General features: G+C 38.9%; 1 protein-coding gene across 1 annotated transcript in view; it reads left to right on the top strand.

Moving 5' to 3' along the window:
* The window catches only part of FCHO2 (FCH and mu domain containing endocytic adaptor 2), a 150,449-nt gene that overhangs the window by 95,426 nt on the left and 39,488 nt on the right, over positions 1 to 15,535 (top strand). Inside the window, exons 12-13 of the mRNA XM_054987402.1 lie at positions 13,097 to 13,154; positions 13,257 to 13,432. Coding sequence (XP_054843377.1) covers positions 13,097 to 13,154; positions 13,257 to 13,432 — 234 coding nt within the window. The remainder of the gene's footprint in view (positions 1 to 13,096; positions 13,155 to 13,256; positions 13,433 to 15,535) is intronic.

Here is a 15,535-nt window from a genome sequence, read left to right as displayed (position 1 = left end):
GATCCAATCTTAGATAAATCATTGCCTAATAAAACATGCAAGAAAGTTAATACAGGCTCCTCTAGACTCAAAATCCTATTAGAAAACTTCTCATTGTGCGATATTTGGCACTCGTCATACTAATGAAAAAGTCTACACCTACTCTTCTGCCAGGCATAACACCCACACTAGAATAGACTACTTACTAGCATCACCAAGTCTACTTCACCATATGGTCTCCTCTGATACTGGAAACAAAATATGGTCTGACTGTGCCTGGGTAGAAAGCAAATTGATTTTGAAGGAAAAAACCAACCAAGACTCATATTGGATGCTTAATGAAAATCTTTTATTAGACCATTCAATAGTTAATCAAGTTGAAGCAGAGTTAACCAATTATTTTAAGCTGAATGTAGCTGGTGAAGTCAATCAAGCTACCATTTGGGATGTTGTGAAGGCTATAATCAGCAGTAAACTCATCTCCTCTGCAGCATTTTATGAAAAAAGAACAACTTAGGTCAGAAATATTAACCAAAATGCATGTGCTTGAAGGCAAACATAAGAAATATGGCAGCTCTAAATTCTACAATTAACTCTAGAGAGGAAAAAAATTGGAAGCTCTGGAAGTATCTGCCATTCAGAGAAACCTGCTATTTGTAAAGCAAAAATATTGGCACAACAACCCAAAATTAGACATGAGCACGCAATGGAAAAAATCTGAAATGAGAGGTTCATGTTTCGTCATGTTTCACGAATCACAAACAACACATTTTCATGAAATTGACCCGTTCCACAAAATGATTCATTAGTTTCATGATTCGTCAGAACCAGGGGCATTTCAACGGCCCCATTCACTCAGGTGCCAGAGAAAGACAAGCAAGGAATAAATAAGGGAGACCTCAGTCAAGCTAGGCCCGGGAGCCAACAATCTCGAACAAGGAGGATCCTCCACCAAAAGCCTGAAACTATAGGAGCGAAGAACACAAGTGGAAGGAAATAGTTTCAAAAGTTACAAAAGTCAATGAAATATATTGAACAATGTCTGCCACATATCATAATGTCAATACTATGTTAAAAAAATGTAAAGGTACAAAAGTACAGTAAATAGTACAATAAATACTGTAGCGAAAGGATATCAAAGACAGGCAAGCCTCTCATAAAGATATACACAGTTGGTTGTCCAGTTGGTGAAGTCCACCACCTGACTGGACTCCACGAGAAAGAATCCAACGGTAAGTTAACAGGATAAGTTCGTGGTAGGAGTCAAAACTTAGGAGAGTTAATCCTCTTTCTGACCACAGGTGTTATTCATTGCCGCCCCTGAGGAGGTTTGGTACGAAACAATGGGCAACAGCCGGCCCTGGTTGTCGGGCGGAGGAGAACATACTCCTTGATGTTTTTCTCTTCTTGCAACACACCTGTTCAGAGAAGAAAGAAAGAGGATTAACTCTCCTAAGTTTTGACTCCTACCACGAACTTATCCTGTTAACTTACCGTTGGATTCTTTCTCGTGGAGTCCAGTCAGGTGGTGGACTTCACCAACTGGACAACCGACTGTGTATATCTTTATGAGCGGCTTGCCTACCTTTGATATCCTTTCATTGCAGTATTTATTGTACTATTTACTGTACTTTTGTACCTTTACATTTTTTGAACATGATATTGACATTATGATATGTGACAGACATTGTTCAATATATTTCATTGACTTTTGAAACTATTTCCTTCCACTTGTGTTCTTCGCTCCTATAGTTTCAGGCCCCGGAGCCAAACTTGGATAAAAAAAGGCACCCTCACCCAAAAGACCTTCCCAGAAAGCTCCCAAATCCACTCTCCCTCTCTTCCCAAAAGCCAAATGCTTCTCAAAAACTCTCCACTCTCTTTTCCCAAAAGCTCCCAAATCCATTCTCCCAATTCCAGCTAGAATTCCTCCTTCTCCCTCTGTCTACTGGAACTGAACCACGAGGTAGAGAGAGCTGTGCCTTAAATAAGAAATGGTCACATAGAGCAGAACAGGAGCTCTCGGGTGGTTGGCATACAGAGAGACAGGGCTCATTTTGAGGGGAAACTCGCCAGAACACCGTTCCGACAGTTCCCTCAACAGGTCATGTGTCAAGTGGCCCCGCCTACCTTTTGGCCATTTTGGGCCGTTTTGGCCTCAATTGGGGCTGAAACGGCTCGGATCAGGGGACCAGGTCAGTAGCAGGCCATTTGGGGCTCATTTCCACCAGGGTTGGGGCCAAAACGGCCAGTGCTGACCCGGTCCTGGCCGTTTCAGCCCCGATCTGGGCCCAAACCTTCCATTTTTGGCAAGTATGGGCTCATTTCAGCCTGGATTGGGGCCAAAATGCCAGGATTGGGGGCAAAATGGCTGGAATGGGGTTGGTGCCAGGTGGGGGATCCCTCCCCTACCCAGTGGCCATTTGGGCCCATTTTGGCCTGCAGTGGGGCCGAAAGCAACAGGACCAGGTCAGTGCCGGGTGGGAGAACCTTCCACTGCCCAGCACCAACCCAATCCCAGCTGTTTTGGTCCCAGTCCTGATGGAAAGGGGCCAAAAATGGCCATTTTGTGCCCATTCTGACCCTGATCAGGGCTGAAATGGCTGGGACCAAATCAGTGCCGGGTAGGGCAACCTGACCTGGTCCCAGCCGTTTCACTCTCAATCTGGGCCCAAACGGGCCCAAAATGGTCATTTTCAGCCATTTTCGGCCCATTTCCTCTGGTATTGGGGCCAGAACAGCCGGGATCGGGTCAGTGCCAGGTGGGCTAACCTCCCCTGCCCAGCACTGACCTGGTCCGGGCTGTTTCGGCCCTGATCCAGCCCCAAACGGGCCCCAAACGACCATTTTTGGCTATTTGGGGCTTGTTTTAGCCAAGATCAGGGCCAAAACCACCTGGATTGGGTCAGTGCCTGGCAGGGGACCCCTCTCCTGCCCTACACTGACCCGATATAAGCCGTTTGGGCCCAATCCAGGCAAAAAAGTGCCCCAAATGGCCATTTTGAACTGTTTTGTGCCCTTTTAAGCCTGGATTGTGACCAAAACAGCCCCGATCGGGCCACTGCCAGGTGCAGGAACACTCCCCCATCTGGCAGCATTTCCTGGCCATTTCTGGCCCGAGCAAATCAGTTATGCTAATGACACCCTTCTGGAGATGTCAAGGGGTGTGGCATGTGCTAATGAGTTTCTGCAGCTCTTTTTCTATGAAATGACCCCTGCAGAGATCTATCATGGTTTGGAGGGAAGAGATTGGTGGTCCCATGGCTACAGAAGGCCCATCTCTAATCCCCTGCCCCTTGCTGTATAGGGTAAACTGGGAGATCTCCAGTTGGCAGGGAAAGCTGCCTATCAGGGTTTTGAGGGTTAAGATTGGGGCTTCCAGGGCAACGAAAGGTCTGCATAGTTTCCTGGCCTCCATTGCCTAGGGAATTAATAGATTGGCGCCAGCCTGTCTGGCGTTATGAATCAACCATGAAGTTTACGAATCGGTCAAAAAAGTGGATTTTGTGAAAAACACGGTCCCACAAAGCACGAAATGGCCCAATTCGGTCATATTTCAATTTGTGCCCATGTCTACCCAAAATCTCTGCACCTCTTAAAGTGGGAGGTTAGAAAACAGACCTCCTCTAATTCTATTAATTTTATTAAACAACAAAATGTTACACTTACATCAAAAACAGATGAGATTCTTGATACCTTTTTTAATTACTATTCATCATTCTATAAATGAGAAAATCCATCCACTAAATCTATGAAATCTTTTTTCTCTTCCTTCAAAATAATGAAAAAGCTAACACCAGCTCATTCTGCACACGTTGGATAATGCACTTTCAATGCACTTTATCAATCGTTTGAGGTGGATTTTTTGTTCCGCACACAAAAAAATCCTTTCCAAATAATCTATAAAGAGGATTGGAAGTGCATTATCCAACATGTGCGGAATCACTCCCTATTGCACAGGGAAATCAAGGAAAATCCTATCGCTGGGGGGCATGGCATCAGAGTCTTTGGGTATGGACACACATTGAAAGATCTCCCTCTTCTCCCCTTTTTACCCCAAAAACAGCTGATAATGCTTACCTTTTAATATATTATGAGAAAGCAGATGCAGGGGGAAAAGAAGAACTACCCTAAATCAGCAAAAAATCTCCAGCAGTTTTTTCGCAGCACAGCACAGATTGAGCTCCAAGAACACAGCAAGGCCGAGCTACTTAAAATGGCCGACGGAAAACTTTTGGAAGCAAATGCAGCAGCAAAACCCACTGATCACTCTTTAGAAGCACAGTTTGCAAAACTGGAACAAAATCTGCTCAAGCAAATGACGCTGCTCATTCAGCCACTGACTACACAGCTAGCTGAAATCAAATTGGAACTGCTAAAGACAAATCAAACAGCCGAAAATGCTATGGAACTCAGCATCATGTCTCAAAGAGACGTGAGAGACATTTGCAGCAAACTAGAACGCCAAGAGGAAAGAATTATTTACCTGGAGGTGTCAGCTCGTTATAAAAATCTCAAGCTTCGTGGAATTGCAGAGTCTGCTATGGAAAACGAGAATATAGCCAAAACACTAAATTCTTGGCTATCTAAACTACTGGGCATTAAAGAAGGACCATCTCAATTTGTAACTAAAGCTTATCGCATTGGATCCGCAATCCAGCATAAAAAAAGGAGCACGCCGAGAGACATCATAATTGAGGTGCCAGATCCCATCATTAGGAAAAAAATAATCAGCGAAGCAAGATAAAAAGGCTCTTTACTATTTAATGACACTCCAGTTCAGGTATACAACGATCTACCCACTGAAGTTCTCCAGAAAAGAAAAGAGCTAAAACCAACAGCAGAAGCCTTAAGAAGAGCCAACATCCAATACAAATGGTGGAACCACACGAAACTACTGGTCTTCCACAAAGGTTGTCACCTCATCGCTTCAGATCTAGACTCTGCAGCCTTAATGCTGAATGAACTAAACTTAGAAGAACCGATGGAAACAATCAAGCCTTCTCAAAAACGGAAATTTCCTCAGTCATCAGCTTCATCTCCCCAGAAGGGAAGATACCAATAAGGACAATTGACTCAGAAAATTAACTGAAATAATAAGCTCATGGAAGCGCTATCATAACATTTTCTTGTTAAAAACTAATAGCGGGGTAAGAAAGGGAAGGGGGAAGTTCGGTTCTTTCAATGTAACTCCCATTAGTTAAGCCCGGTATGTTTTGGTGCATACCAAACTAGTGTGTGAATTAAACACACTAGCTAAAGGGGCTTAGGGGAATTTATTCTTCAACTTTGTGCAGTTTGTATTAATTAGCTGGGAGGGATTGTGGGAGGGGGAGACTTTGGAATTAATTTTTATTTCAGTGCTTATAGCACCTTCGTAGCCAAGAACTCTGTGAGAGGGAAAAGCAGATTATATTAAGGGAAGGGGGAAGATCGCGATTAGAGGGAGGGTGTAATTTCTAAAACTTACTTATATAGTTACCTAAGATTTTGAGGGAAAAGTGTAGTGGGTTAGGGAGGAGGGGGGGGAAAGAAGGGAAGGGAGGGAAAGAGATAGGGAGGGGGAAAGGGAAAAATAAACAGATTTAGTTAATTTGATTAAGCTAACGACAAAAGGAAACAGTAAAGGAACAAGGGGAAGACAAAAGGGGAAGGCAGATAGAGAAATTGGACAAACCCTTTTATAATTTATTTAAGCTACTTGGTGTGAAGCTTTAACACTATAAGTAGACACATACATACAAGCATATAAATATATACTTATCCTACTATTTTCATATATATTCTTTTATTTTCTACTAATATTTGAAGTGTGAATAAAACACTTCAGTAGCAGAACCTTCTCTCTTACTCTGTTTTGGCTGAATCTACAAGCAGAAAATAGAGAGAGAAGAAGAGAGATAAGGGGAACTTTGGAAAAGAACAAGGGAAATTGTTAAGTTATATAAAGCTAACTTCATTATTCAAGTTAATTAAATTTTCACTAGTTGAAAACAAAGAAACCTATATAGTTTTGATTCGTTTAAGCGTACTTGATACTTGTATTTAAGGAAAACCCAAAACCTATTCTATTCAAATAGCTATTACTGCAACAATCTGTGACCTCTCCAGCCAAGGTTGGAAGAGAAAGACTATATATAAAACTTATTGTACTAAAATATATTTGAACTGAGGACTGCTACTTTATCAAACCTGTAATATTTAATATTTACAGTCCATCCTTGATTATAAAAATCCATTTCATAAAGCTAGCAAGTTCTGTCATAAAATTAGAAATCCATTAAATAATTCAAGAGCATTATTTGCAAATTAATAATCAAATCAGAGGGAAATTGATTAGAGGAAACACAACACTACCATTTAGTTACAGCTGATTATATTAATAACAATTCATAAATTGGCATCCCCCCAATAAAAGAAAAAAATAAAAGTTCTTAATCCTGATTGTATTAATTTATTCTGAGACAGCACTACTAACTAACAAACAGTTAATCAACATAAATAATTAAGAAATCCATTGGTTTAATTAATTAGAGCAAGTATGTCATCAAATATTAAATTTACATCTTATAATGTTCATGGTTTGGGTAACCCCATCAAAAGAAAACGCATCCTTACAAATCTGGCTAAAACAAGATCAGATATCATATTTCTGCAAGAAACTCACCTCCATCCCACAAACAGTCAAAACCTAAAATCAAATTGGATTCATCTCCAATATCATGCAAAAGGCACTTCTAAGGCAAGAGGAGTGGCTATATTAATCTCTAAATCCATTACTTTCCAGCATCAAAACACTTTGAGTGATCCTAAAGGAAGATTTATTTTCATAAAGGGCACACAAACTTACACTCTAGCTTCAATATACGCCCCAAATTCAGACCAAATACCCTTCCTAGAAGACAGTCTGAATAAATTAGCTAACTTTCAAGAAGGAGAATTGATCTTGGGGGGGGGGCTGAATTACATAATAAATCCTAATTTAGATCGTTCCAAACCCCAAAATAAAAAAATATAAGAAGGGGAAAAATACTAAATTAGCAGAAATTTTGGATAATAACTTTCTAACAGACACATGGAGACATTTACATGGAACTGAAAAGGATTTCACATACTACTCACCTAAATATGACGTTTATACTAGAATAGACTATATCCTAGTCTCAAATACAACAACAAACAGGTTACTTTCATCTGAAATAGGTAACATAGCAATATCAGACCATGCCTGGGTTAGCTGCGATCTAATGTCTTCCCAAGAATCATTGAGGCAAAGGCACTGGTTATTAAATAAGACACTCATAAACAACCAAAGTGCCATTAAAGAGATCAGTAACAACATTGAATTGGCTATAAAAGAAAACACAACAAATGATGTAAATCCATGCATCATTTGGGATACAATTAAAACTGTTACTAGAGGTCATATAATTTCCTTATCATCACAATTAAATAAGAAAAGAAATGCTATAAAACAAGAATTAATTGATAACATCAAATTGCTAGAACTCAAGCACAAAAAAACTGGTAGTAAAAAGGCATATAAAAACTTATTGATTCAAATTGTTGGAATCTCTGGAAACCAACAGAATTTTGAAGAACCTTCAATATGTCAAGCAAAACTATTGGTTCAGTAACCCCAAATCACTTAAGTTGTTATCCCATAAAATAAAAGAGAAAAAATCATCCAAAATCATTAAACAGATATATGACGCAAAAGGGAAATTACAATTTAAAACAAAAGAAATTCTCGATACTTTTGTACAATATTATAAACAACTCTATTCGTCTAAAACACCAAACGAAGAGAGAATCACACTCTTTTTAAAATTGCTTAAAAGCTTAAATAGATTGGAAGATAAACATCGCATAATATTAAACAGCCCTATCACACAACAAGAAATACTAGCAGTAATCAAATCTCTTAAAAACAATAAAACACCAGGTCCAGATAGCTACCCATCAGAATTCTATAAAAAGTTCGCTACACTACTCATTAATCCATTGATGCAAGCTTGTAATACAGTCCTAAACACTGGCCAAATACCCACATCCTGGCTTACAGCATCAATTATAGTAATCCCCAAACCAGGCAAAGATATATCAAAAACCACCTCTTACAGACCTATCTCGTTATTAAATCAAGATTATAAAATCTTCACAGCTATCTTAACTAAAAGGTTGAATTCATTCATTTCACACTACATACACCAAGATCAATCAGGCTTCATTCCACACAGGGATATAATCAACAACATTTATAAAACACTCAATTTAATTTCATACAGTCAAAAGAAACAATTAGAATCAATTATTTTATCTCTGGACATAGAGAAAGCATTTGATTCCATAGAAATACCGTATTTAAAACAAGTCTTACATCACATGGGATTTGGTGAAACATTTTTAAAAATCATAAATTCTATATACTCACAAGCAACAGCCCAGATCATCATCAATAACCAAACATCCAATAAAATACTGATCCAAAGAGGCACAAGGCAAGGGTGCCCCCTTTCGCCAACTTTATTTGCGTTGGCTATAGAGCCACTAGCCATAGCTATTAAAGAAGACCCAAAAATTCAAGGGATTAACATAGGAAACAAGCAACATAAATTAAGTCTTTTTGCGGACGATATGATTGTTTATATTACAGATCCTATAACTTCTTTATACTCACTCCAAAACAAATTAACGGAATTCGGCTCAACTTCAGGTCTTACAGTTAATCAATTAAAATCACAGCTCTTTCCAATATTTGTCAACCCAAACACTATAACAAACATCAAACAAATCAGCCAATACCACTGGAATAATAAGCAAATGTCATATCTAGGAATAACCATTCCAAATGATCTTAAACACCTAATAGATCAAAATCATATTAAAGCAATCAACCAAATCAAAGCAGACTTACATAAATGGGGGGAAATTGCCCACTCATGGTTTGAACGTTACCATCTGGTTAAATCATTCGCCCTACCAAAATTACTCTTTTTCTTAAGAGCAATACCAGTGGCAATTCCACAAAAGACAATTAAATCATGGCAAAATATACTAAACCAATTTCTATGGGAGAAGAAACACCCAAGAATTGCCTTTAAAGTTCTTAAACTCAGAAAACAGCAAGGAGGCTTTAAATACCCTGACCTAGAACTTTACCAGACAGCCATCAGGCTGTCCAATACAATACCCATTTTAACTACAGCAAACAAAATTGATTGGATTACTATCTTGGAACCAGAAACTGAATACAGCAACATTCAAAATCTGTTTTGGAACAAAAAAAAGGATCGGGCCCATAAAATAAATAACCCCTTCTTAGAGTCAGTAATCAATGTTTGGGACCACACCAGACTCAAACTTCTGCCACAGGTTTCAAGATTTTCTTCCTTTATAGAACAACAATGGTTCCCGCCAGGGCAAACTGAAACCTTCAAAAACATATGGCTTCAGTCAAACATGACCCGCATTATAGATATAACAACAAAACAAGGAATCATAAACAAAACAGAAATTGAACAGAAAACAAAACATAAGATCCACTGGTTCACTTACTTTCAACTTTCCAGCATGCTACAACAACTGAAAATACAGGAAATATTCAAACAAAACCTGACCGAATTTGAACTTTTACTAGACACCAAATCATTTAAACAAAAAGGTTTAATCTCTAAAATTTACAACATCCTATTATCCCTTAACCCAATTGACACTTTAAAATGTCAAACAAACTGGCACTCAGATTGCAACATAGATTTAACACAAGAACAATGCGGGGAAATTTGGACTTCAAATATATTAAACACCAAAACAATTACATCTCGAATTCAAAATTACAAAATAATTCACAGGTGGCATTTAACACCAAGAAAACTTTCACTTATAACCAAAACAAACTCCTCACTTTGTTGGAAGGAGTGCGGTGAAATAGGAACGTTCAAACATTGCTGGTGGGGATGCCCTAAAATAGAATCTTTTTGGAATGAAATTTTAGATTATATTAAAGAAATAACAAGCTATAAAATTCCTTTAGACCCGAAGATCATTTTTTTAAATTTATGGGATACAACTGAAATCCCACAAATCAGAAAAGACCTCATTGGCAATCTCTTGGTTGTGGCAAAGAACTTGCTGGCTTTATATTGGAAATCCAAAATAATCCCCACAAAAGATAAATGGTTAGAAAAAAATTGGGATCACTATGTACAAGAAAAAATATATGATAAATTATATCAAACTGAACATTACCCAAGGGAAACTGATTTTATGGCAAAATGGCAACCATTTATTGAATTTATTTCTATCACAGATCAGCATCCTCCCAAACATTTACTTTTTGTTACTCAAGATTGAAGTAATAGCTCCCAAAGAAGATCTAGTTATATGAACCTTAACAAAGCTGACTTATAGACTATTATCTGTTATCCTTGTTTCTTGTTCGAAACTGTAACCAATCGTGATTAAGTATTCCTGTACATAATTGTATATAGTTAACTATTACTTTGTTGTTCTTTGTTAACTCTGTTCACTGATTTTAATATGTTAATAAAAATATTACTTAAAAAAAGAAAAAAAAGAAAATCCTATCGCTACCCAGGCAGTGTTAAATACCATCAAAAAACTCAAAAATAATAAGACCCCCGGAAGAGATGGTTTCTCTGCTGAATTTTACAAAAAGTTTTCTTACATACTTGTGGAAGCTTTGACACAAACCTTCAATGCAGGTTTACTTCACAGTGTTTATCAATAAACATGGTACAAGACATCTATAACAGTGATACCCAAAAAAGGTAAAGACTCTACATTACCCACATCCTACAGACCAATATCTTTATTAAATCAAGATGCCAAAATCTTCACAGCAATCCTAGCAAACCATCTCAGCTCCTTTATAACCCAATATGTTAATTTAGACCAAAGAGGTTTCATGCCCCATCGAAGTATAACAGATGCTATTGCAAATCCAAACGTTTCGAAACAGTCATTTTTATCACTGGATGCAGAGAAAGCCTTTGACAAGCATGAAACGAGTTATCTAATCCACCTCCTTGAGGCAGTGGGCTTTGGCAATAATTTCATTCGTACAGTTCAACTTTTGTATGCTGTTCTTATAGCCCATATTAAGATTAATGGGGAAAAATCGAAAGAGCTCAGTCCTACCAGATGCACTAGATAGGGATGCCTCCTCTCCCCTCTGCTTTTTGCCATTTTGCTAGAGCCTCTGGCAGAGCTTATTAGATAAAATCATAAAATACATGGAGTAACCATAGCAGAACATGAATATAAAGTCAGTCTTTTCGCTGATGATATGGTTATCTACATCACTAAACCATTATCATCACTCAGGGTCCTGGAAGACATTATCTCAGATTTTAGTTACATTTCTGGTTTTAAGGTGAATAAATCCAAATGAGAACTCTACCCCATAGAATTATCCCCTGCATTACAACAATGCACTGTTTTGCACTTCACCTACAAATGGATGCCAGGACAACTTTTTTCATCTGAACATGGACCTCTGCAAGTGTTACCGTGCAAAGGGGTGAGATCACCTACTACCCATAAACATGCATTCTTTGTTGTGGCCCCACTTTATGGACTGGCCTGCTTCAACATCTCAGGACGCTCCAGCTCTCCTGGCATTCCACAAACAATGCAAAACTGAATTATTCAGGAGGGCTTTTTTACACAGGTAACAGAGCTACACTATAACAGAATGGTTTAGAAAGATATTTTAATAAAAGGAAAGGGACTGCAGACTGTACTTACTAAGTATGATACATACTATCTGTTGCTGTATGTATATCCTGTTATGTAATTTCTGTATAACGTAATATGTAATGCTAATACTTATTATTGTTTCAACTTTATTTAAGATTTCAGCAATCCTGATCCTATTGCATTGCTTATTGAATGTCTCATTCTGTTGTTTGTATTGACTTATACTTTGTAATCTGCCTTGAGTATCAGTGAGAAAAACAGACAATAAATAGCATAAACAGCAGTAGGCTTCCTTTGATTGACTGATTAGCCACCATCATCTATCCCACCATCATCTATCAAACCATCAAGGGCAGTAATGTAGTCTAGTATTGATGGTGTGAAAACTGGAGGAATGAGAAAAGCTCCAGAATCAATAAGATATATCTTATGCTTGGTTAAATATCCTTTGTATTAAAATTGTTACAATAAAAAGGGTTATTTCACTGATCTAAGACATACATACCAGACCAGACACTCCAGACAGTGGGTTGGATCCTTGTTTTTACTGATTTTAACTGTTGTTCACCGCCCAGAGCCCCTGAGGGTGGGCAGTTTATAAATCGAAATAATAAATATATATTGTCGAAGGCTTTCACGGCCAGAGAACGATGGTTGTTGTGGGTTTTCCTGGCTGTATTGCCATGGTCTTGGCATTGTAGTTCCTGACGTTTCACCAGTAGCTGTGGCTGGCATCTTCAGAGGTGTAGCACAGAGATCTCTCAGTGTGAGATCTCTGTCTTTTGGTGCTACACCTCTGAAGATGCCAAGACCACGGCAATACAACCCGGAAAACACACAACAACCAATAAATATATAAATAAAAATTCCACTTGTGATAGAGCTCTTGAGGAAGTGGAAATGCAAGGAAGAATACTGTAGTCTTTAGCTTGTACCAATTCAAACTTATTGTATCCCCACTTGCTTTTCCACTTGCACTGAGATTTTGTGCAACTGGTTTCTGGGTACTGAAAGTACTAGGATTTGCACTACAACTGCTTGCTTCAGCTTCCATATCACAGGATCCAATCCAATATCTTTCACTCAGATAACTTTTATCTATGTCTAAAACTTTTACTTTAGCTCTGGACTCCCTAGGTAAGTTTAAAGAAATGGTTGTCACTGTCTTCACTGTTCAGCTGTCAAACAGTTTGTAAGGATGAGTGTTTTTGAGGCTTGCAAAGTACAATAATAATTAACCAGATTCCTCTGGAACACCGTTGTTGTTCGCAAATGTAATTGTTTTTATAAAGAAGCTGAAAGATAATCAGCCAACAGTAAATAGTTACATCAACTGAAAAATATTTGCAGAGCTACTGTATATTACTCCAATATATAATATTTTTTTTCTTAGAACATTCCGGATGTAGATGAAGAAGGATATAGCATTAAACCAGAAGCTAGTCAGAATATCCTTTTGATTGTTATGCTTTGTAATTTTTGTGTTTGTGTGTATGTGTGTGAATTATTCATTAACAGAAAAATATACCTTTACCTTAACTGGGAATAACATACCAAAGAGAACCACTTCTATTCATCAAGTGATTCTGACTCTGAAGATGATGAACCAAGGAAGTTTCATGTGGAAATTAAACCTGTACAGCCAAACAATAGTTCTCATTATACTATGCCTTCACTGGATGAATTAAAAGAATCAATAGGAAACATCACACTTTCACCAGCAATATCTGTGAGTAATCCATGCACAGTATTTAATATCATAATCACAACCAAGCAATCATAATTATTACTCTGAAAACACTTTAATCCATTTTGTATAAATTCAAAAAGAAATTACCTGCATCATGGAACATAAAGCCCCTCTTGTCTTATCTAGGTTTTTTAAATGAGTTTCATTGAACAAAGAATGCTATATTCATTATCATGTCCTCTGTGGAGGCACACATGGGACTGCACAGGCCAGCTGCAGAGGTTCTGACAAGATTTTCTAGAGCTTTTCTAAGCGTGTGGAATGCTTTCTGTCCCCTCAGCGCAAGCCAGTCTTTCCTGCCCAAACCAATATATGACCAGGAGTACACTCCTACCTCAGTCTCTCCTTGACCACCATGGAGGTTATATGTGTTTAGCTTTCCATCCCAGAAAAATTTCCTCAGGAGTGATTTTTTCTGGACGCATCTTTGTGAAGAGAAAGTGTTGAATAAGTAAGAAATTATTTCTTCAATGGTGTTTCTTTAAGAAAGACAGTGTATGAGGCATGTACATGGCTACCTCAGATGAGCACAACTCATGCCTTGTTTGCCTAGGGGAAGGACACAATGTCATGACCTGCAGGGTCTGTAAGCATTTCACCCCTAAGGCTCACAATGAACAGGCAGTGAGATTGAATGCAGCCCTTTTTGAGGAGGTTTTTGGAGCTCCTGAATAGCCTCCAAAAGTGCGGGGGAACAGGGAAGAGGACTTACATCCCAACCATTCATTCCCCAGTCGGATCCAACACCTGTTTCAGAGCTGAGATTGCGACCATTGGAACTGCCTCTGAAAAACGCCAACATCGTGAACAAAAATTCCACTAGATCTAGTTATATCATAAGAGACAAAGGTTCAATAGGACATTTGGCTTGGTTCCCCCCTCCATCTTCTGCAAAAAAGATAGTAGAATTGGAGCTCTTAGAATCATAGAATTATAGGGTTTGAAGGTACCTCTAGATGGTGCCACAGCAGGAGCGTTAGTTAGACACTCCCACTGAATTGAATTTTTAACTCTTAAGAGAATTTTTAAATTTAAAGTTTTAAAACATTGCTTAGTGGCTACTTTAGTTTTATGCCCATAGATTAGGTTAGGTTGGAAATTGAGCTATTAGGAAATTTGAAGTTAAAATTGGACCTGCAACTTACAACTGAGATTTGAGGAGCCAGGAAAGTTGAGGGTAGAGGAGACATAGAACCGGAGGGCTGGAGGGGCTATTATTGTTAGAGACTGCTGGAAAAGTGAGCCTGTGAGAGTCATCAAAGCCAGGAGCTGTGAGCCTAAGAGCCGGGACCTTTAGAGCCTAGTTGGCTGCTGCTGCTGCTGCTGCTGCTGCTGCTGATGATGATGATGATGATGATGATGATGATGATGATGATGATGATGATGAGAGCAGCCTGAAAGAGTCAGTGAAGTTCGACCAGTGCAGCTGAGACCGATGGTGCTGTCCTGATTATCTTGGAAGGTTCTGTGTCGCAGTGTGAAGCTGCCGCCTGGCAACCTGCATTTGTACTTCAACCAGATGAGCTCTTCAGAGACGCATGCCGTCAGAGAGTTCTGAGTTGACTTGGCTGCCATCGGCTCCCCTGGGTCCTTGTGCCCTCCATCTCAGCTCCTAGTGTGAGTATATGAGAGCAGCATCGGGGCTGTGGTACCTGCTTCGTTGCCATCAGAAGTCTTGTGCCCTCCAGTGCAGCTCCTGTTGTATGTATGTGAGAACAGCACCAGGACTTTAGTATCCACTTCATTGCCATCAAAAGCCTCTGGCTGGGACTTCCATCTGACAGCAGAGGCTGGACTATGTAACTGGCTGGGTTCATTTTAGGCTCCTAGTTACTGAAATTGGTTTATCTTGTTCCTATTGAAATTGCATTTTTGCTAATCTGTTGTCTGTCCTCCCTCTGATGGGTTAGCTCTGTTAGGACTGGGTTGGCTGGGTAGTGGGATTGTTCACTAGTTTGTATTGCCTGGTATAGGCTGTATTAGGATAGCCCTCTGCTGTTTATTAAATAGGCCTGCTCTGACGCGTGATTTATTTAGGGAAGTGAGCTCTCTATTAGATTTGGAGGGAGATGTTGAGAGATA

This window comes from Eublepharis macularius, chromosome 8 (genome assembly GCF_028583425.1).
Source record: "Eublepharis macularius isolate TG4126 chromosome 8, MPM_Emac_v1.0, whole genome shotgun sequence".
NCBI classification, from domain to species: domain Eukaryota; kingdom Metazoa; phylum Chordata; class Lepidosauria; order Squamata; family Eublepharidae; genus Eublepharis; species Eublepharis macularius.
Note: the sequence above shows the minus strand (reverse complement) of the source record. Positions and strands in the feature narration are given on the sequence as shown.